Genomic DNA, 23,615 nt, shown 5'->3' on the forward strand with positions numbered 1-23,615 from the left:
TAGTCCCAGCTGCTCAGGAGGCTGAGGCAGGAGAATGGCATGAACCTGGGAGGCGGAGCTTTCAGTGAGCCAAGATCGCGCCACTGCACTCCAGCCTGGGGGACAGAGCGAGACTCTGTCTCAAAAAAACCAAAAAACAAAAAACAAAATTTTGGAAAGCAAATTATAAAAGTCAGGAATTTGGCATTCAAATGACTTCCCAATTTAAAAAAGTTTCATGAAAGGCTCATTTGTTCATTCAAAAAAAAAAAAAACAAACACGTAGTAGGTACCTACCATGTATTAAGCATTTTGCTAAGCTCTAGGGATGAGCAGCTGAAAAAGACAAGGTCCAAAAAAGATTTCTTTCTTTCTGGAACTCATGTGCTTTTGGAGGAGTCAGATGTGAACCCAGACAATTAGAATTCTGTCTGTTCTGCACACCTGCATCTGTTGCTTTAAGAGCATGTGGCAGGGAGTGGGAGCTTCCAGCTTTACCCTGGCATCTTCTGGAATGGCCTTGGGAAAGAGGTCATGCTTAAGCAGAGGTGTGGGTGGAAGTGGTAAGGTGGGGAGGTGGGTCGGAATGAAGAGGAAACAGCCCGTATAGAACCCTGTGTGTGGGGGAATGTGGAGTGGTCAGAAGAGTCCAAGTGGATGACTGAGACTAAAAAGAACATGATGACAGCAGTAGGGAGAGATGAGACTGGATAGGTTGCAAGAACTAGATCAAGAAGAGCCCTTCTGCCATGATTTGGTTTACATTTCTTCCACTGGTATAGAGAATCTCTGAATTAGTGAAGCAGGAAATTGATGGGTGTGGCTTTCAGCTCAAATGAATCTGAATCTTAGAGGGAATGATCCAGTTAGAAACTATTTGAGGACCTTTTTGCTACCATCGAAATTTGTGATAATATCTAAAAACCACCATCTAGCCCCTGTTAGACATTCCTATCACTCTATGCATAGTTGTAAGAACAGAAAATGGAGGCTGAGCACAGTGGCTCATGCCTGCCATCTCCACACCTTGGGAAGCTGAGGCGGGAGGATCGCTTGAGGCTAGGAATTTGAGACCAGCCTGGGTAACACAGCGTGACACATCTCTACAAAAATAAAAAAAGAAAATTAGCCAGGCTTAGTGGCACATGCCTGTAGTCCTAGCTACTTGGGAGGCTGAGGTAGGAGGATCACTTGAACCCAGGAGTTTGAGGCTGCAGTGAACTATAATGATGCTACTACTGCACTCCAGCCTGAGGGACAAAGTGACAAAGTGAGACCCTGTCTTTGTCTCAAAAAAAAAAAAAAGAAAAAAGGGTGTTGTGTAAAATAAGCAATCTGGATTTTTAATCTATCAGACTATAAAAATGAAACTTGTGATGTTGTCTTACAAATTTTTAATATTTAGTATTTGTGAAGAGCCATTGGAAACCAATCAGTATTTGGGATTGTGTACCCACCAGAGGCCAAGAGGCCTCGAAAACTAGTTTTCCCTGGGTGTTTTTGTGTTACATGGAGATTTAAAGGTCACAGTCCACCTGGCCTTTTTAGCATGTTAAAAAAAAAAAAAAAGGCATCAGGAGCCTGTTTTCTTACCTAAGGGTTTTCCGGTTGTGGTATCTAGAAAGATCTGAGGCTGAGCTTCTCAAGTGTCCCTCTCTCCCACAGCTACACAGGCTGTTATGTGTGCTTTGGGATGGTTAATTTCCAAGTCATGGTGATTTTGACACCTTGCGCTGCATCCAGCCTCGCCTGCCTATATGCTGTCAGTGATAGTTTGCTGCTCAGAAGAGAGGACTAAAAGGGATCCGTGCCCTTTAAAAGAAATAAAAGACCAGGATAGAAAAAAGAGGCCTTGGCTGTGGCAACAGAGTTAGGGGGGAGCCATGGGAAAGTAATGATCCATGAAGGGTGGGAATAAAAAGGAGTTGTAGTCGGGCCTTGCAGATTTTTGTTTATAGTAGTGGTTCCCAAACATTGTCCACCCAGAATTTATTCCTTTTGGCATCTGCCGGAATTTTATAGACCCCATTTCATTTTATTGCCCAGTGTGCTTCTTCTTTCATGTCCCATGGGGAACGTTTCTCTGCTTTTGTGTGAGTCCTAGAAGGTCTCCATGCCCTTCTTTAGCCTGCATTCTTCCTCTGTTCTTCCATTCCTAACTCCACCCGAAACTGCCACATTTTATTTTTCTTTTCCACCACGTTATGTCTCTCTCCCCCTTTGAAGCCTTCTGTTCAAAATAGCTGCTTATCTTTAAAAAATAGGAAAGGAAGTTTTATTTAATAACTAATATTAAGATATTTAGATAACAGTTGGAAGCAAAATTTGTTATAATCTGTACTTAATACACTGGGTAAAAGCTCCAGATGGAATGAGTTAAATAATTAAGCAAGAAAGAGAAGAAAATAAAATATCAGCATGAAATAGATTACTTATCAGATACTTGGAGGAGGAGTAGCTTTTAAAGAATTGAAACCATAGGACATATAATAGAGAATAGCACTTACAAACTTAAGTATAGAAAAATAGCACACAAAATTTGTGTCATCCAGACAAAAATAAACAGGAAATAGAGTGACAAAGGTGTTTTCATCGATAGGACAAATAGAATCTTAAAATTTATTATCCGTAAAAACCATCATGAGAGTAATTTAAAAATCATTAACATTCTAAGAGATAGGTAAAATATATGGATAAAAAGATAGCTCAAACAAGAAGTAAAAGCAGTAAACAGATATGTGGGAAAATGTTCAAAATCTTTAGTAAAGACATGCAAAATCAGCATTGTGGTAATGTAATCAGATAGTAAGAAAAATATTCATAGCTCAGAAATTATCTTGAAACTAGTAAATTGGTAAAAATATTTAGAAATAAAATCCAATTTTGACAACATGTTAATTAATCAATCTATTTATTTACGTGTTTTTTGAGACGGAGTCTCGCTCCGTCACCCAGGCTGGAGTGCAGTGGTTCTATCTTGGCTCACTGCAAGCTCTGCCTCCCGGTTCACACCATTCTCCTGCCTCAGCTTCCCAAGTAGCTGGGACTACAGGCGCCTACCGCCACGCCTGGCTAATTTTTTATATTTTTAGTAGAGACGGGGTTTCACCGTGTTAGCCAGGGTGATCTCGATCTCCTGACTTGGTCATCTGCCCGCCTCGGCCTCCCAAAGTGTTGGGATTACAGGCGTGAGTCACCGCGCCTGGCCGACAACATGTTAATTTAACATATTAATATAGTGCTATTGAGTTATTGATTGACATATTCTTTTTGGAAATTCATCTGTTGATATACTTAGAAATTCAACAGCCCAGCACTCAATTGTAGAGAAAGTAGTTAAGGAAATGATCTACAGTCTAGTTCATGACCTGACTGGCTGTAAGGATATGCACATCCCTCTTGTTGCTGATATGCTGGTTTGCTTTCCCTTTTTTATGTTCCCATTGCACCCTGCCATAATAATTACAAAGTTGATGAGGATGGCTAACGTTTGCTGAGTGCCTACTATGTGCTGAGTTCTGTGTGCTTTGAATATATGAATTCATTCAGGTCACACAGCAGCCATATGAGCTGGATACAGTTATTTTTCTCATTTTACAGGTGAAGAAGTAGGGTGGGAAAACATTAAATAACTTACCCAATGTCCTGCCAATAAGAAATAATGAAGTTGGGATTCAAACCCCTGGAGATCTGATTCCAGGCTCTTGCTCTTTATGTCTATGCTCTGTATTCTCCCCATGGTGAGACAGTTACATTAATGTAATTGACTCAGGTTATATTTTCTTGTTTGCTATATCTCCTAGCACGTTGCCTTGCGTACTAAGCAATTCATAAATATTAACTGAGTGCATTAGAAAATAATTACTAAGAATAAAACTTGGTGCTTGTGGAAGATGTTCTTTGGAGCTTTTTCTCTAATAGTTAAAAAATGCAGACAAGGCTGGGCATGGTGGCTCACACCTGTAATCCCAGCACTTTGCAGGGCTGAGGTGGGCACATCACTTGAGGTCGGGAGTTCGAGACCAGCCTGGCCAACATGGTGAAACCCTGCCTGTACTAAAAATACAAAAATTAGCCGGGAGTGGTGGTGGGTGCCTGTAATTCCAGCTACTTGGGAGGCCGAGGCAGGAGAATGGCTTGAACTTGGGAGACGGAGGTTGCAGTGAGCCGAGATCGCACCACTACACTATAGCCTGAGTGACAGAGTAAGACCCTGTCTAAAAAAAATAAAAAAAAAAAGGAAAGAAATGCAGACAAGCTAAGCACAATAGAGGAATGGCTGTATACTTTACCATCTGCCAATGGAATATTATATAGCTACTGAAATCAATCATTAAGGCTCTGTAGCAATACATGGCATATGTAGCAATACATGGCACATGGCACTACATAGCCAATACGAAGGCTATGTAGTAAGAAAAGAATGCAAATGTAAACTGTAGTGATTAAACTATAATCTGAACATCCCTCTAGGCTTTACAAATTTGTGGGTATAGGTAATGTGATGATCAAATCACATTACGCTAGTCCAAGCCCTTGCTTGCTTACCTGCACCTCTCTGCACCCCTGCAAGTGTTTCTGATGATCCCCAAGGGCTGCTCCAAAGACCTTGAATTACAGGGATGGAAAAGAACCTGTGGATTGTGTCCCCCAGCCACCTCATTTTTGCAGGTGGAGACACTGTAGTCTACATAGTGATTTAGAGGTTTTTGAAGATTGTTGCTGAAGGAGGCCTCAATCTCAAGGCATTTGGTGTTTCTGCAGCCAACAAATGTTGCTGCATTTTTCCTAAGGGTGACAGAGCCTTGAGGTTTAGGAAACATTAGGAGAGAGCGACAATGACAGCATCTGTGATGAAGAATGTGAAGTGGAATTTTATGACATGCCTGATATATGGAGCTCCTTAGGTTATGCAAAGTGTAAAACTAGATCAAATTAGATAGCGCACAGCAATGGTGAGGTTGATGATAAATGAACAGGAAGCTATAAACAAAGCTGAGATGATGCATGGCCTCATCCTATCTGGTGTATGTGATAGCGCTTCCTATCTCCTGGATTATAAACAGAACATGGTATTGAAGCATTCACTAATGCCCACCAGCATTAAAAATTCGATTTGTGGTATTTTTGGAATTGTTGTTTGCATTAAGGTTGATCTTTTGCACTTGTTGAAATCTGCATTTACTTTAACATTAACTTCATATACCTAGTATTTGATCGGTGGGGATGGAATGAAAATGGTCTTATTAATTTTCAAAGCAGGTAACAAAAAGAGTAATGTCCTATTTGCTTGAATGAACTAAACCAATGGTTAAAATAGTCTTTAAAGTCAGTGATGCTTGGATGGTATCTCACCACCATGTTGGTTTGTTGATGTAATAGCCTTGGAGTTCTGAGGTTAGATCCTATGGAGGAACTTCCTTGTAATGATATCTCTCCACCCCCAACATTTTTGTAGGTATTAATTAGTAAGTTTCTACATCTTCTGGCATGCTTTGTTTTCCTTTTTTCTTTTTCTTCTTTAGAAGACAGGGTCTCACTGTGTTGCCAATGCTGGTAACAAACTCCTTGTTTCAAGTGATCCTCCCACCTTGGCCTCCTGCAGTGCTGGGACTTTGGGCATGAGCCACCGTGCCTGGCCCCCAGCATGCTTTTATTTGCTGTTTTAAAAAAGTCACCTCTTTGTCTAGAGCAGGCTTGTCTAACCCCAGCCCATGGACTGCATGTAGCCCAGGATGGCTTTGAATGCGGCCCAGCACAAATTTGCAAACTTCCTTAAAACATTAGGAGATCTTTCTGTGATTTTTTTTTAAAGCTCATCAGCTATCATAAGTGTTAGTGTATGTAATGTGTGGCTCATGACAGTTCTTCTTCCAGTGTGGCTCAGGGAAACCAAAAGATTGGAAACCCCTTGTCTAGAGTTTAAAACTAATGGTTACTATTAGTATTTGTGAAGTCTTTTCATTCTTGTGATATATAAAATAGAAAACACCTTCATTATAAAAGAGTGAAACGATAATGTATTTTTACATCTGGTGTCAAATAAATGCATATATTCTTAAAAAAAAAAACAGACCCAAAGAGATGCTCACTGATGGGGAGTGCTGGGTGCGTCTTTAACTTTTTTAAAGCATTTTCTCTTTGGAACTCTGTTTTGTCTTTTGCATTTACTATGGAGAATACTAGTCTCTTCTCTTACATGTGAAAGAAAATCCCCATACATTCTTAATGATTATCTATTTAGTGAGTTTTAAATTAAAACTTTTAGAAATTTAACTAGAATCTGGCCAACTGGTTATTTAAAGATGTAAAATAAGATTTAAAAACCCAAAGCCAAGTATCCACTGCACATTGAAAGTGTATCCAATAGAATGTCCTGCAGCTATCCTTGTTTTTCCCTGGTTCTGTCTCCTGTGATTCAGATTGCCTGGGTCCTAAGTTTTAATTTATCATTTATATTCTTTGTGTTTTACTCTGTCTACTTTTACAGACTGCCTTGTGTCCTTATGGAAATGAACAGGAATTTGGCCTGTGTCTGTATCTGAAACCCAGCTTGTCTCCCTTTCTCCCACTTACACTCCAGCCACATCGGCTTCCTCCAGCCATATCAGCTTCCACATCACTCTAGCCACATCAGCTTCCTCTCAGTTTTGGAACCTTTCTAAACCACCTCACCTCAAGATCTTTGCTCAAGTTATTTGTTCTTCTGTAAACACTCTTCTGCCAACTTTTTACCTCTCTGGATTCTTCCCCCTTTAGGTTCAGCTTAAATCTCACTTCCTTGGACAGGTTGTTCTGGACAACCCTAACTCTGTTTTTTTGATGGAGTCTGAGTCAGTATAAGTTAACAGACAGATAATCAAGAATTGATGATAGGCAGTTTTAGAACACAACAACTGTAAATCTCTACATTCCTTAGGGAGAAAACCAGTCCACATCCTTCTTTCTTGGTCATGTGTAGGACTAGGCCTTCCTGGTTCCTCTGTTCTAGCTTTAGAAGAAGGTAACTGTCTTCTTGGAGTCCAGCCTTTCTTTTTTCCCCTTAGTGATGCATACTGAATGAAAAGGCAAGCATATAGGTTTGGTTTTGTGTAGCGTGGCATAGTTTTTTGTTTGTTTGTTTGTTTGTTTTGACAGTGTCTCACTCTGTTGCTTAGGCTGGAGTGCCGTGGTGCAATCTCAGCTCACTGCAACCTCTGCCTCCTGGGTTCAAGTGATTCTCATGTTTCAGCCTCCCAAACAGCTGGGAGTACAGGTACATGCCACCATCCCTGGCTAAGTTTTGGTATTTTTTTAAAGTAGAGATGGGGGTTTGCCTTGTTGGCCAGGCTGGTCTTGAACTCCTGGCCTCAAGTGATCTGCCTGCCTGGGCCTCCAAAAGTGCTGGGATTAAGGTGTGAGTCACCGTGCCCGGCCTAAGTAGCATAGGTTCTTAAAGTGAGCAATGGTTTGCTGCAGCATTTAATTATTTTATAACATATTTGTTATCCTAAAGCAGAATGGGGGGAGAAATAATGTGGTAACTTAACTTTCTAAAAATATTACTACCCATCACCAACCAGCCCTGCAAGGGATGTCAACAAAAATGCTGAAGGCCGTTAAGGGAATATTATTCTAATCAGAGACAAGTGGGAAAGTCAAATCAAAATCATGTGTGTGTCTGTTCTGCGAAAGAACAGATACAGGTTTTCCTTCAGATGGAGGTTTGTTTTCCCTGCTCTGCCTTTGCCACAGTAACTTGAAATGGTCTGTCTGCTGGCACAGAAAGCCAGCGAGTGGGTGGAGTGGCCAGGACCCTGCTGCAGGAAGGTCAGGAACATTCTTAGAGTGCCTTTTGGGAACAAGCAGCCGAAGTATTTTTATAGTCAGCTAAGATAACAGGAAAGAAAGAGGCAGGGTCTACCTTTTTATGGTAGAAATTTTTAGAAAATTCAGTTTGCCTGCATTTATATACAAGTCATGAATATTTGTTCATCTAAACAAGGTTCCAGTTTGTGGCACAGAATGTGAATATTATTCTGTCAGCCCAATTACTTGAGTACCGAAAGTTGTTTTACAGACCAAAGTGAATGGTGGAGTACAACTGAAACGCCTGACTTGTTTAAAACCTCCAGCTTGTTGTTCTTTAAGCATGGATCCTTTTGCTCATTTTGACCTTTTACAGTTGTACCATGAGATACCTTGAGTGACGGTCACAAAATTACACTTTCTGGAGTAACAGGCTGAAGGCCCACATACCTCTTGTTAATTGTAGTAGTTGCCAGGTGACTCTGTGATGTGATATGGTGAATTATGGCGATGACCAGCAAAGTGTCAAGCTAACAAGGTTATGGAACATCTCAGCCAGCATTCTACAGTTCACCTTGCTATAATATTTTCTAAAATATATGCCCCATGGCTAGCCTTGTAACCAGCATACCGCAGGCATCTCAAGTCAACCTTAAAGATAACTTACTCTTTTCCTCTTGATGTCCTGAGGTTTTATAGAACTTGGGCAGCGCAGATCATACATCACTAGATGATGTTTTGAGAGTGGCATGAACTTTGGAAACAGAAGGAAACTATTCATAGTTGAATCCTAAAGTTTGTAGGTCTATTTTCAATTTGTTTCTTTGATATATATGACTATATAGGTGTAAAAAGACTGCCTGCCACAAAGGGTTCAATACATACTTACGGAACTGAGACAAAGAGCTTTATATTGTCATTTAGATTTTAGAAATGCTAGAACTGGAGAATAGATATTTTATTTATTATTCATAAAGGGTTATAAATACTAGACTTTTATTGGTTGAAATAAGTCAAGCAGAAACCATTTCCTTTATAACCAGAGAGACCAGGGTTGTTGGAGTTTAGGGATTATTGCTATATCCACGTATGCTAGTATATGAAACAGCTGTATGGAAGTTATCTCAGGGGTTTAAAGGTAGATTTAAATGAAACTAATTAAGTTCATGATAGATTTCAGAGTCTACTATTGATACTGGAAATACCTTGTAAAAGTCTATTGGTTACTGTTTCTTTGTTTAAAAAAGGTGGTGTTGGCCGGGCGTGGTGGCTCACACCTGTAATCCCAGCACTTTGAGAGGCCAAGGCAGGCGGATCACAAGGTCAGGAGATCAAGACCATCCTGGCTAACACGGTGAAACCCCGTCTCTACTAAAAATACAAAAAATTAGCCAGCGTCGTGGCGGGTACCTGTAGTCCCAGCTACCCCGGGAGGCTGAGGCAGGAGAATGGCATGAACCCAGGAGGTGGAGCTTTCAGTGAGCCGAGACGGCGCCACTGCACTCCAGCCTGGGTGATAGAGTGAGACTCTGTCTCAAAAAAAAAAAAAAAAGATGGTGTTTCATATACATATATATATATTATATATGTATTATATAAAATATATATATACACATACACACAGACACATATATATGTATGTGTACACAGATACACACATTATATTCTAGTATAGATTGATTATAGGGAGCCCTCACTTTGCATCTTAATAATCAATTAAAAAATAATGAGTTGTATGACCTTAAGAATTTTTTGCCAGAGCATTAAAAATATTTTAGTGTAGGTTATTAATATATAGGAAAATCGAAAAAATAGTACAGCTAATATTTATTTAGTACTTGATAATTTAAAATGTTAGAAACATTGAGAGTTAAAATGTTTTATTTCTTTGAGTAAAACTTGGGAATAATTTCAACATGTTTGTTTTTCATTATATAGCTTATGATATAGAGCATTTCTTTTCTTTTGTGAACCATTGTACTCCTTTTTGAGTTTGGCCAAAATGTTGGAAGCTGATCCAAAGTTGTGAAGTAGCTGAGAGTTCCTTTAATGTTAATCCCCTTGGGAATCTTCATCCTGTTCATTTTACAGCCGCCTTCCAATTTCTCGTCCAGTATCGTCACTTCGTATTTCTTTGCTGCACTTTCTTTTTTGTTGGCTCATACTGTCTTTCGATTATCCACTTGTGTAAAATGTCCCGTGATTTTTATCCCTCTGAGATGAGGAGACAGCAGAACTCTCTGCTTTGCTGTTTGTGCCTGAACTGAATACGGGATGTGCAGGGACCAATCACCAGCAGGCTTTGAAAGAAGTGACATGATTCGTCACTGGTCGTGGTCCACATCTGTTATTCACATCATGATTTGCGAACTAAAGAGCTAGCAGTGAGGTTTGTATTTCCTGCAGTTACTCAGTTAGTATACCGTGGTAACTGAAGTCTGAACCACATTGTTGGGGGACTGGTATTATTTAACTAAAGTATGATAACGGAAATTCACGCGTATTGGAACCATACCAAGTGAGGAGTGCCTGTATTCCAGTTATAGATTATATGTAGTACATTTAAAGCTTGGCCTAGCTCCCTTTGCTTTACCCGTTACACACTGAGCCTGTCCAGTGTAGCCAAGCTGTGGTGTAGAAAATCAATTCAGAATTGAACTGAGAGTTTCGAAGTCATTGATTCGATCTTGGAGTCAGCTTTGACTTTCTCTTTTCTTACCCAAGACCTCACAGAGTAGATTGAGCACTAGTGCAAATATTTTTCAGACCCCATCCAGCATGGGGAGTTTTGACTTGATCTGCAGTCTACACCCTGAAGAAAGTTTCTGGGTTGTCACCTTTATAATTTTTCCAACTCTGTCCTTCCTCCTCCACTTTCTCCCCTCTTCCTTGTTCCTCCTGTACCCATCATCAAGTTTTACTGATTTTCCCTCCAGCCTTATGTTCCTGCATGTTTCTTTTAGTTCCTGTTGCTATCATCCTAATTATATGGATTTCAATTGTTATAATAGTTTCCTAACTGACTTTCCCACTGTACTCTCTCTCCTTTCCAGCTAATCCCGCATACCATCACCGGAGTAATCTTCCTGGAACACTCTTGCAGCTTTACTTAATCCTCCGCTTGAAGCCTCCAAAATAACTTACTGATTACAGAATAAAATCCAAAGCCCTTATCAAGCCTGTAATAACTTCCTTTGTCTGACACAAGCCTCCTTCTTCGAATTTATTACCTGATCTCTTCCCTTCCCTCAAGAACCCGTAGTTTCAACAACATAGGTTTACTCATTATCTCCCAAGTATGCCCACCACCCCTCCTTTCTACACATTGTCTTCCTAAAATGCACTTTTTGATGTTGTCTGAATCTTCACCAGTTTGAAAAACTTATCCTGAATGATCTCTTCTGTGAAGTCTATTTTGACTTCCTAGAAATGTCTTTTCTCCTCTCTGCAGTTCCAAAGGATTTATATTTCATACTTTCCAGTTACCGCTTATTTGCTGATCTGTATTTTTATTTATGTGCTATTTATTTTCTCCATTTAGATTTTAAGTCCTAGATGGGCAGGGACTGAATCTTCTATACCACCAAGAATGGCATTTTACAGAGTGATAGGTATAAATCTATCCCTGCCCTCATTCAGTATTTTCTGGTATTTTTTTTTTTTTTTTTTAGCATTTCTTCTAGACATTGGGCTATGTGCTAGCAGTAAAACATAACAAGGTAACTTTCCGACCTCACAGAGCTCTGGTTGAGTGAGGCATACAGAGAAGTAGTCAGTTGATTGCAATGCTGTAAGATGCATGGAATGATGGATAGTGAATCAGATTCGTGGAAGCAAGAAGATAAGTGTCAAGCCTAGATGAGGGGCAATGGGAATGCTTCTAGAAGTGAGGTTCAGGCAGAGTCTGAAAGATACATAGGAATCAGGTAGTTGACGGGGGCCAGATGGAAAGAATGTTCCAGGCAGAGGACTCAGTGTGGATAAAGATCTGGAAGGGTGAGAGCACACTGAGGAACTGAATTAAGTTCTATGTAGCTGTATTGTGGAGAATGAGGTAAGATTCCTAAGTGATGAGGTTGCAGAGGATCCCTGTAATGGGCAAAAAGTTGACATCTTTGGTGAATGTCCAGGAGGGAGGACTTCCAGGATCAGATGTTTGAGTAGATAAAATGAGGGAGCAGCACCCAGGTTTTTCTTAAGGATCACTTGGTGGATGGAGGTATTGGAGGGAAGACAATGAGTTCAATTTTGGACATTGTGAATTTGAGGTGCCTATGAAATACATGCATGGTGACATATAGTTGTAGACAGTTTGAAGCTTGGAAGAAAGCTTTGACCAGGAAATAAAAATTTGGGTGACATCAGTATATGATAGAATGAAATCATAGAGAAAGAGTGTGTAGAGTCAGTAAAGAAGACTTCAAAACCAAACCTTAACACACATCAGTATATAAAGAACAAGTAAAGAGAACAGAGTCTGCAAAGAATGTTAAGATGGAATAGGCGGGAAGAAGGAGCAAAATAGGTAAGTGAGGTGTCCTGGAAACCAAGGGAAGACTGAAATCCATCCATTGGGTTTAGAAACGTGGAAACCGTTCATGACCCTAGTAAGAATAGCTTTTGTGTAGAGGAGGGGCAGGGAAAACATAAACTGGCCCAAGATAGATTGTAGCACATTGAGAAGTCAACAGACAATTATGGTGGAAAGTTTAGTTACGGAGGAGAGGATTTAAAGAGGGTGGAAGCTGGAATGAAATGGAGCTGAGGGGCTTTTATTATAATATTGTCTAAGCTACTGGAAATCTGTGATGTTTAAAGGCTGACAGGAAGAATTCATTAGTGATAAAGAGGTTGACCATAAGCTAAAATAGCCAGAGTAATAACTCCTCTTAAAATTATTTGCCCAGTCTGTCCTGTTATCTTTCAGTATTCTAAATAAGTTAATTCCAGACTAATTTTGGGCTTCACTGAGATCTTGTTACACAAGATTGCAAATTCCTGTAAAGTATGATTCAAACTATTCTACTTATTTGTTCTGGGTAGCATTTAGTGTCTTAAATAGAGAAAAATTTCAACAAATATTATTTTTATTACTGTCATTTGTTTCTTTGTTTATTCTTTGAGCAAATATATGTAATTTTTAATTTTTTGTGGGTGCACAGTAGGTATATATATTTATGGGGTACACAAGATGTTTTGATACAGGCTTGCAATGCGTTATAATCACATCCTGGAGAATGAGGTGAGCAAATATTTATTTAATGTCCATTGTATGCCAGACATTTTTCTAGGTGTCAAGGATATTAAGGTTACCAGGCCATATACACTACCAGGCCATACATACCACTTGTTCTTGAGGAGTTTATCATGTAGGGAGTCAGTTAATGAAATAATTATGGATTGCAAATGGTACTTAAAATGGCATGGTGATAGACAATAATCCTGAGTGGCTACTGTATATACTAATCTTTTCCTATGAACTTTTCTTTCCATTGTTGGAGGGAGAAAAATTACAAGCTATTAAAGAGTTAAATGACTTAAGATGGAAAGAAAAAAGTAGTGAGTAACAGAGACTACTTTTGGCATAGTGAGTTTACTCCTCTGTTTACCATTTCTAAAGTTCGTGGGACTCTGATGCCTATAATGGGCTGTGTGTTTTGCACGTTTTGTTGGTTGATCATTCCTTAGCCTCTGAGAGACTAACAGACTCTCCACTTTTTCTCTTTTCCCTTTCAGTCATTTGCCATCTACCATGTATGAATGGTGGCCAGTGCAGTTCAAGGGACAAATGTCAGTGCCCTCCAAATTTCACAGGAAAGCTTTGTCAGATCCCAGTCCACGGTGCCAGCGTGCCTAAACTTTATCAGCATTCCCAGCAGCCAGGCAAGGCGTTGGGGACGCATGTCATCCATTCTACGCATACCTTGCCTCTGACCGTGACTAGCCAGCAAGGAGTCAAAGGTAAGCTTTTTTCTTTCTGCCCATTTGCCAGACCTCTGTTAACCTGCCAAACCCACATAGAAGTCAAGGATCTGCAGATGGCCGGGGGTGGTATTGAAACAGAAAGGAGTACATGATTTGTGGCCTGAGAAATGGCAGTAGAGACAGAATGTGGGCCCAGGTATGTAGCTGCAGTTCTTTCTAGGCCATAGAGAATTGGTATCTAGGAAAAAAGAAAATAAAAAGGAGCCCATTTTTCTCTAGTGACTCTTACCACCAAGAGCTAATAAATGTGCATGGCACTGTTCTGACAAGGCCTGGGAAACGGGAAGATGAACAAGACAGTGTTCTGGCCCTTACAGCATTAATAAGCTAGTGGATCGCACAGTACCTGCTGGTGAACTTCGTAATTAAAGAATGCTTGGTTTCAGTTGTAAACGATCATTTAACCTCACTGGACTTCAATTTGTTCATTTGTAGAGGAAAGTAAACTAGGTCACTTGGAGCTCAAAAATTCTATGACGAATTCATCCTTTTAAACCTGGCATTTTTATAAATGCACACTTTTGAAAAGGGGGTCATAGGAGTTTACTGGCTCTAATTTTTTAAAACATGAATCCTTGCATCAGGAGATGAGATTTTTGTTTGAAAGCTGTAGAACGTAGCTTGTTATAGATAAAAAATAATGCACTTTGGTATTTTGTGTGTGTGTATGTTACAAGAAGCACAAAAATAACAGGTACTCTATTGTTTAAGGGTAAGAGAATTGTGTCTTGTAAAATTGGGTTTTTTCTTTTAATAGAAAAATGTAAATCCTAAAATTTTTATGATAGAAATTGTATGAGAAATTCAAAACTAATCAAATGCTTGATCTTTCTGATGAACATTTGATAAAATGTATCTGCTTAGAACAAGCAGGATGCATTTCACAGCTTTATGACTTTGGAAAAGAATATTTTAGTCTCATGAATATGTTACTGTTAAAAGTTTTAATTTCTCTCTATAATTTCAAATTTTAAAAAATATAAATTCAGGCTTAATTTTTATTTTGCATGTGCCCTTAAGAATTTTGATGGCTATGCAGCAAAGTGCTGCACATTATATAAATATGTGTGCATGTGTGTTTATAAAATTTACTTTCATGTTTTAAAACTTTTGGTTTGCCTGTTAGTTATTCAGGACTAACAAGTTTTCCTCTCAATCTGTTTTAGTGAAATTTCCTCCTAACATAGTCAATATCCATGTGAAACATCCGCCTGAGGCCTCCGTCCAGATACATCAGGTTTCAAGAATCGATGGCCCAACAGGCCAAAAGACAAAAGAAGCTCAACCAGGCCAATCCCAAGTCTCTTACCAAGGGCTTCCTGTCCAGAAGACCCAGACCATACATTCCACATACTCCCACCAGCAGGTCATTCCTCACGTCTACCCCGTGGCTGCTAAGACACAGCTTGGCCGGTGCTTCCAGGAAACCATTGGGTCACAGGTAAGCATCATCACCAAGCCTGCTTTAGTAATGTGTTACAGATATGGTATCATTTTAACAAGAAAGCCAGACTTGATAAAAATGTTTTTTATAAAAAAGGCTTTAACAAACTATGACTTGTGGCCATATTTTTGTAAATAAAGTTTTATTGCCACACTCATAGCCACACTCATTCATTTACATATTGTCTATGCCCATTTTCATGCTATGACTGCAGAATTAAATAGTTCCAGTGAGAACACATGGTCTGCAGAACCTAAAATATTTACTGTGTGTCTTTTTACAGAAAAAACTTGCCAGTCCCTGATGTACAGAATACATTTATTCATTTGTTTATTGATTGATTGATTGATTGAGTTGGAGTCTCACTCTGTTGCACAGGCTGGAGTGCAATGGCACAGTCTTGGCTCACTACAACCTCCACCTCCCAGCTTCAAGTGATTCTCCTGCCTCAGCCTCTCAAGTAGCTGGGATTACAGGCACATGCCACCACTCTCGGCTAATGTTTTTATTTTTAGTAGAAACGGGGTTTCACCGTGTTGGCCAGGCTGGTCTTGAACTCCTGACCTCAAGTGGTCTACCCACCTCGTCCTCCCACAGTGCTGGGATTACAGGCATGAGCTACCGTGCCTGGCTTCCAAAGATGTTTCTGGAAGTCCATGATTACCTGTTTCTATTTTTTCAGTTAGGATGATCTGTGTATAAAACATGTGTCAGGCATGAGATATGGTATAGAATATATATTCCGCAAAGATGCTTGAAAATATTTTTGCCTTTTGCAATAGTTTTGTTCATGAGTTTTGAATTCATTGTGCAATAATAATTCATGTCATCTTTGACAGGAAGTAATATTTCATGTTATCTTTTATTTTCTTATAAAAATTCAGGCCAGGTGCGGTGGCTTATGCCTGTAATCCTAGCATTTTGGGAGGCTGAGGCGGGTGGATCACCTGAGGTCAGGAGTTTAAGACCAGCCTGGCCAACATGATGAAACCCCATCTATACTAAAAATGCAAAAATTAGCCAGGTGTGGTGACAGGCACCTGTAATCCCAGCTACTTGGGAGGCTGAGGCAGGAGAATCGCTTGAGCATGGGAGGTGGAGGTTGTAGTGAGTTGAGATCACACCACTGCACTCCAGCCTGGGTGACAAGAGCAAGACTCAGTCTCAAAAGAAGGAAAAAAAAAATCATAAATTGCAAGGTATAGTGCAGGAGTTGCTTGAAGTATAACTTTAGGCCTATATTTATATCATAAAGTGAGAAAAAGGCAAAATTTTCTTTAAAACTTATCATTGAATGTGCATGGTGAAGATAACCTAAAAGTGTTGGTTCGTGCACTCCATTATGTGATAATGATGGAGGCTTCGTTCTGTGGTTTCCCTCCTGTCTTTTGGTTATGGTTTAAACCCTTCGTGAGAAGACTAGATGAGATACATTTATTATTATTCCTCTGCTATGTCTTGAATATTAAAAATATATCGTGTGTGTGTATATATGCATGTGAAATACTTGGGGGTAATAGAACTAATTGTCCCTGCTTTAGACACCTGGGAAACACTTTTAGGTACTAAATCAATGGTAGGATTGTCACCTTTCTTCTAGGAGAAGGAGGGAAGATTGTAGACCTGAATGGAAGGCAGCGTGTGGGAATGGAAAGAGCATCCTTGTGGAGTTGTAAGACCTTGATTAGAGCTGTAAGCCCAGCACTTGGTAGGAGGGAAGCAGCTTCCTTATCTGCAAAGTAGAGATAAGACATGGGGCTCATGAGACTTTGTTAAGATTAATCAAGATAATTGTGAGCCCTGCTTTGCAAATATTATAGAACTATGCAAATATTAGCTTAGAGAATATTTATCAAGATAGAGTCAAACTTAAGCAACCATCTACCATGACTGTTTTATATCATGCGCTTTCAGTAAGACAGGGACAGCATCGATCCCACAAACACAGCCCTCATTGGCCTGTGGACACCTGAAATGCGACTACAGGGGACCTAACGTGGCTTTTCATTCCCCAGTTTTGCAAATGCTTTTGGGAGAAGGAACACCATCAATTTAAATGTAGCTTAAAAGTAAAGACAATGTTTATGCTGAGGGTAGGTTTTGACAAAGACAGTGGGGCTGAAGATAAACTTTATACACTTCACAGCTTTGCACTGAACTGCTCTTGGAGAGGGAGGGCAAATTTGGTGCCATTTGCATTGTTTAGTCATTCCAGCTTAGGTTGGTCAGGGAGAAAGGAAAAAGCAGATCTTTTTAAAATTGTGTGCCCAGTACCTTCCTCCCCGTTTCCAAGTTGGAACACAGATGATAAAAAGCAAGAAAATGAGGCATAACAAACTTGTTATTCTTGTACAATATTAGGTGATTGCTGACAAGAAAAGATGAAAAGATACTATTGACTTGTAAGCCTAGAGTATACAATTGAAATGAATTGGCTAATTGATGGAATTACCCAAATAATTAAAACTCAGCGGGATACTTTTGTCTTATCTGCATACATCTCTGACTTTTGGTCTAAAAGATCCAGACAGTGATCTCAATTCTTAATTCATTTTGCATGTGTATTCACTCATACACAGCTTCAAAATAAGACCTATTTTTTGGAAAGCATTCTCAGTATATATTTATTGGTCTTCCTGTTCATGAGGAATGTTGCTGGATGCCAAAGGCTGCCCAATTAATTTGTGCAATTAGGGTGAACCAGGCATTTAAAAAATACATTACTGACAAATAATCAATAGTGTTTAGGTGTATCCTACAATCCTACAAAGGAGTTTGAAAACATTTGTGCTTTCTTGCTGTGGTTGGTTTGCAAACGTAGCTATAATCAGGAGTTATAGGTAGATTTTAAATGGCAGAAAATCAAAAACAAAAACAAAACCCTGGATAAATGCTCACTATTGTTTGCTCAGTGGAGCCCTCTTATTAGTTGCAAATGTCAACCATTGAGACTTTTAATGCAACAGTTACCAATAAACATCTATGTGTATATATTGCTATGAGAGGTCATATACAAAATAAATTTGACAGAGATAGCCCTTGTTTCTGTGGCACAGTCTAATAATTAGGTAGTAAACATGGGATTGATAACTCAAGATGAACTGTGATCAATGTATTTAAATTCAGGAAAGCTTTGTAGAGTAGAATTTCAGAACTGTTTGGATGGTGGAGGAAAATGGATGATTGATGAGGAAACCAAGCTCACAGAGCAGAAAGGGAGAGTAATTAAACAGAGGAAAGAGAACAGTACAAGAAATGGGCAAGGAAGAGCTGTCAGAAGAGATCAGAGAAGTAAAATAGCTTAGGATTCTTGGCAGGCTCTTGCGCAAATATTAAGCCTCTTAAATCTGAGGCATAGTGCAGTATAAATGACTTGCTGGCAAGGTCAGCGTGTCAGGAAGCCCCTTTGACCAAGTGGTCAACTCAGCATCATTAATAGTGGGGCAGTCTGACCTATGTGCCTCCTGCTGTGAGACAGTATAGAGTTTGCAGAATTACCTATGAAGCATTCTTGCCAAATATATCTAACCTGAATCTAATCAAACCCTTAGACTTAACCCCAAGTTTATAGGGAATACAAAGGGTAAAGAAACAAGTTAAAAACATCACACTCAGACAGAAAAAACAATCAGACATTTACAATATAGGGCATTATTGCCTGGTTTCTTTAAAAAAAAAAAAAAAAAAAAACCAGAGTGTAAAAGAAAGTGAGATGATGTTTGTAGAAAGAGACTACAGAGACACAAAAAATAAGTATAATATATTCACCTTAATTAAATCTTGATTTAAAAAAAAAGCCAGATCTAAGAGATTTTGGGAATAGTTGGGGAAATTTGGACGTGAGCTCTGTGTTAGTCCGTTTTGTGTTGCTGTAACAGAATGCCACAGACTGGGTAATCTATAAAGAAAAGACATTTATTTCTCACTGTTTTAGAGGCTGTGAAGTTCAATATCAAGGTGCCAGCATGTGACCAGGGCCTCCTTACTAAGTCATCCCATAGCAGAAGGACAAGAGAACACGAGAGAGCAAAACGGGGCTGAACTTGCTTTCATAACAAGCCCACTCTGGTGATAACTAACCCACTCCCAAGATAATGCCATTAATGCATTCATGAGGGAAGACCCTCTTATTAGGTCCTGTACTCCTAACACTGTCGCTTTCAGGGGATTAAGTTTCTAACACATGAACTGTGGGGGACACATTCAAACCCTGGGAAATGTCATTAGATGATATTTTGGCATTATTAGTTTTCTTATGTGTGATAATGGTATTGCAATTATGTAGGAAAATGTCTTTATTCTTTTTTGTTTGTTTTTTTTGAGGCAGAGTCTCACTCTGTGGCCCAAACTGGAATGCAGTGGTGTGATCTCAGCTCACTGCAATCTCCGCCTCCCTGGTTCAAGGGATTCTCCTGCCTCAGCCTCCTGAGTAGCTGAAGTTGCAGGCATGCACCACCACACCCAGCTAATTTTTGTATTTTTAGTAGAGACGGGGTTTCACTATGTTGCCCAGGCTGGTCTTGAACTCCTGACTTCAGGTGATCCACCCGCCTCGGCCTCCCAAAGTGCTAGAATTACAGGCGTGAGCCACTGCACCCAGCAGGAAAATGTCCTTATTCTTAATAGATGAATGCTGAAAGTTTTAGGGGTGAAATTCCATGATGTTCATAATTTACAGGCACACTTTGTTTTATTGCACCTCACTTAGCTCTTTGTGTCTTTTACAAATTGAATGAAGCTTATGGCAACCCTGCTTATTGGCAAGCAAGTTTTTCTGACAGCAGGTTCTCACTTTGTGTCTCTGTCACATGTTGGTAATTTTTGCAATATTTCAGGACCTTTTCATTGTTATATCTGTTATGCAGATGTGTAATAAGTGATTTTCGTTACTATTGTAATTGTTTCGGGGCATCACAAAGCACACCCATATAAGATGACAAACTTAATTGATAAATGTGTATTCTCTGACTGCTCTACCAACTGGCTGTTCCCCCATCTCTTGCCCTCTCTTCAGTCATCCCTATTGGCTGAAACACAACAATATTGAAATTAGGCTAATTAATAATACTACAATGGCCTTTAAGTGTTCAAGTGGAAGACTCACACATCTCTCACTTTATTTATTTATTTATTTATTTATTTATTTATTTATTGAGACAGAATCTTGCTCTGTTGCCCAGGCTGGAGTGCAGTGACACGATCTCGGCTCACTGCAAGCTCTGCCTCCTGGGTTCATGCCATTCTCCTGCCTCAGCCTCCTGAGTAGCTAGGAAAACAGGTGCCCGCCACCACGCCCGGCTAGTTTTTGTATTTTTAGTAGGGATGGAGTTTCACCATGTTAGCCAGGATGGTCTTGATCTCCTGACCTCGTGATACACCCTCCTCGGCCTCCCAAAGTGCTGGGACTACAGGCCTGAGCCACCGAGCCTGGCCACATCTCTGGTTTTAAATCAGAGGCTAAAAATGATTAACCTTAGTGAGGAGGGCATGTTGAAAGCCAAAATAAGCCAAAAGCTAGGCCTTTGCCTCAGTTAGCCAAGTTGTGAATTCAAAGGAAAAGTTCTTGAAGGAAATTAAAAGTGCTACTCCAGAGAGTACATGAATGATAAGAAAGTAAAACAGCCTTGTTGCTAATACGGAGAATGTTTGAGAGAGGTCTAGAACCACCAACATTCCCTTCAGCCGAAGCTTAATCCAGAGCTAGGTCCTAACTCTCTTCAATTCTCTGAAGACTTGGAGAGGTGAGGAAGTTGCAGAAGAAGAATCTGAAGCTAGTAATGGTTGGTTCATGAGGTTTAAAGAAAGAAGCTATCTGCATACCACAAAAGTACAAGGTGAAGCAGCAAGTGCTGATGCAGAAGCTGCAGCAAGTTGTCCAGAAAGTCATTGATAAAGGTGGCTGTACTAGGCAGCCTTATACTGGAAGAAGATACCATCTAGGACTTGCATAGCTAGAGAGAAAGTCATTGCTTGGCTTCAGAGGACAGGCTGGCTCTCTCGTTAGGGGCTAATGCAGCTGGTGACTTTAAGTTGCAGCCAATGCTCATAGGCTGTTCTGAAAATTCTAGAGCCCTTAAGAACTATACTAAATCTACTCTGCCTGTGCTGTATAAAGGGAACAGCAAAGCCTGGATGACAGCACATGTGTTTGCAACATAGTTTACTAAAGATTTTAAGACCACTGTTGAGACCTGCTGCTCGGAAAAAAGATTCCTTTCAAAATATTACTGCTCATTGACAGTGTACCTGGTCACTCAAGAGCTCTGATGGAGATGTACAAAAAGATGAATGTTGTTTTCATGCCTGCAATCACAACACCCATTCTGTAGCCCATAGATCAAGGAGTCGTTTTGACTTTTAAGTCTTATTATTTAAGAAATATATTTTTTAACGCTATCACTGCCATAGATCATGATTCCTCTGGTGGATCGGGGCAAAATAAATAAAGAGGTTTCTGGAAAGGGTTTGCCATTCTAGATGCCATTAGGAACATTCATGATACATATGAGGAGGTCAAAATATCAGCAATGAAGATATTTAATTAAATTAGATACTGGAAAAAGTCAAAGCCAACCCTTATGAATGACTTTGAGGGATACAGGATTTCAGTGGAGGAAGTCACTACAGATGTGGTGGAAATAGCAAGAGAACTCAAGTTAGAAGTAGATCCCGAAGATATGACCAAACTGCTGCAATCTCATGTTCAAACTTGAATGGATGAGGAGCTGCTGCTTATGAATGAGCAAAGAAAGTGGTTTTGTGAGATGAAATCGACTCCTGATGTAGATGCTGTGAACATTGTGAAATGACAACAATGGATTTAGAATACGCTATAAATTTAATTGATAAAGCATTAGTGGGGTTTAAGAGGACTGACTCATTTTGAAAGTTCTAGCATGGGTCAAATGCTATCAAACAGTATCACTTGCTACAGAGAAATATTTAGTAAAAGGAAGAGTCAGGCAAAGCTGCAGACTTCATTGTTGTCTATTTTAAGAAATTGCCACAGCCACCGCAACTCTCAGGAACCCCCATCCTGATTAGTTGACAGTCATCAACATCAAGGCAAGACCCTCCACCGGCAAGAAGGTTATGACTCGCAGAAGGCTCAGATGATTATTAGCATTTTTAAAGCAATAAAGTGTTTTAAAATTAAGGTATGTACTTTAAGGCATAGCGCAACTGCAAACTTAATAGATGACAGTAGAGTGAAAACATGACTTTTATTTGCACTGGGAAACCCAACAAATTCATGTGACTGACTTCATTGTGGTAGTCACTTCATTGCAGTGGTCAGGAACTGAACCCGCAACATATCTGAGGTATTGCCCGTGGTTTCAGATGTATTTTACACACAAGTAGCACAAACTTGATTCTTGAGCAGTTCATTTGCAAATAGGTGTTCATTGTGTTATCCTTTGAATATCTCAGTGTATTTGAAAATTTTTTAGAAAGAAGGGGGAAAATGTTAAAATTTCCTAGACTTAGAAATAGAATAGTATACTTTAAAGCTGAACTTAAAAGCTTTCACTGTAATACATTTAGAGACTTTTTAGAAACAAACTTAAAGTTTTTAACTGTTTAACAGAGGTGTTGGGTGGGTGTGAGGTGACCTGAGGCCAAGGAAGAGAAATTGACCTTGTGAAATGACCAAGGGCCAATCTAAGAAGTCAAGTTGAAAATAAAGGAGATGACTATAGGGGATTTTGTGAAGAATCAAGCATCAGGATTGCATTTACAGGCTGTTGTAAAGACAAAGATCATGAAGAAAGGGACTATTTTGAATTTTCTTGCTTCACAAATCAGCTAAATAAATGCTCACTAGAATTGATTACCTGACCCTTAGGGCAGGGAGGATTGTGAGAAGATGAGCACTAACATCTTTGTTTCAAGCAGCCTCATCCTTGATTAATATTAGGAAGGGTGTACTCTTAATTATCAGTCAGGAAGTCCAGGCTGTTTTAGAGATGGAATGATAGAGAATTAATGGAGAAAATTCAGTGATCAGTGAATAGATTTGCTGATGATAGTTAAATTCATGACCACAGAGGAAATTTCTTTGGATTGCATTATAATGAGAAAAGAGCAGGAATAATGGAGTTAAAAGTTTCTGTAGTGTTTTCCCACCTTGACGGGAGAATGCCAACCTATAGGGAAAAAACCATTTCTATTGTTTTGTTTTTGTAAAAAGTTACGTTTAGTATTTCAGAGTTCTAAAAATATGTTTAACAATCAGATAAATCATTGATTTTTATGTGAATCAGGCTGTCTATACAGGCAGTCTCTATAGGCATCACTAAATCTCCTATATTCAAAGAACAGAAATTAGTCTAATAGAACTATATAGGGTGACAGACAGGAATGGTTTTCTTGAATATAAATCAAGTATGAAGTAGTTGGCAGGTCCTAATTTTGGCAG

General features: G+C 39.5%; 1 protein-coding gene across 11 annotated transcripts in view; it reads left to right on the plus strand.

The window, feature by feature from the left end:
- Positions 1-23,615, plus strand: part of LTBP1 (latent transforming growth factor beta binding protein 1) — a 454,228-nt gene that overhangs the window by 225,961 nt on the left and 204,652 nt on the right. For all 11 annotated transcript variants that reach the window (XM_031655059.1, XM_031655061.1, XM_021924743.2 and 8 more), the window contains 2 exons: positions 13,504-13,728; positions 14,919-15,193. In XM_031655059.1, coding sequence (XP_031510919.1) covers positions 13,504-13,728; positions 14,919-15,193 — 500 coding nt within the window. The remainder of the gene's footprint in view (positions 1-13,503; positions 13,729-14,918; positions 15,194-23,615) is intronic.

This window comes from Papio anubis, chromosome 14 (genome assembly GCF_008728515.1).
Source record: "Papio anubis isolate 15944 chromosome 14, Panubis1.0, whole genome shotgun sequence".
Classification (NCBI taxonomy): domain Eukaryota; kingdom Metazoa; phylum Chordata; class Mammalia; order Primates; family Cercopithecidae; genus Papio; species Papio anubis.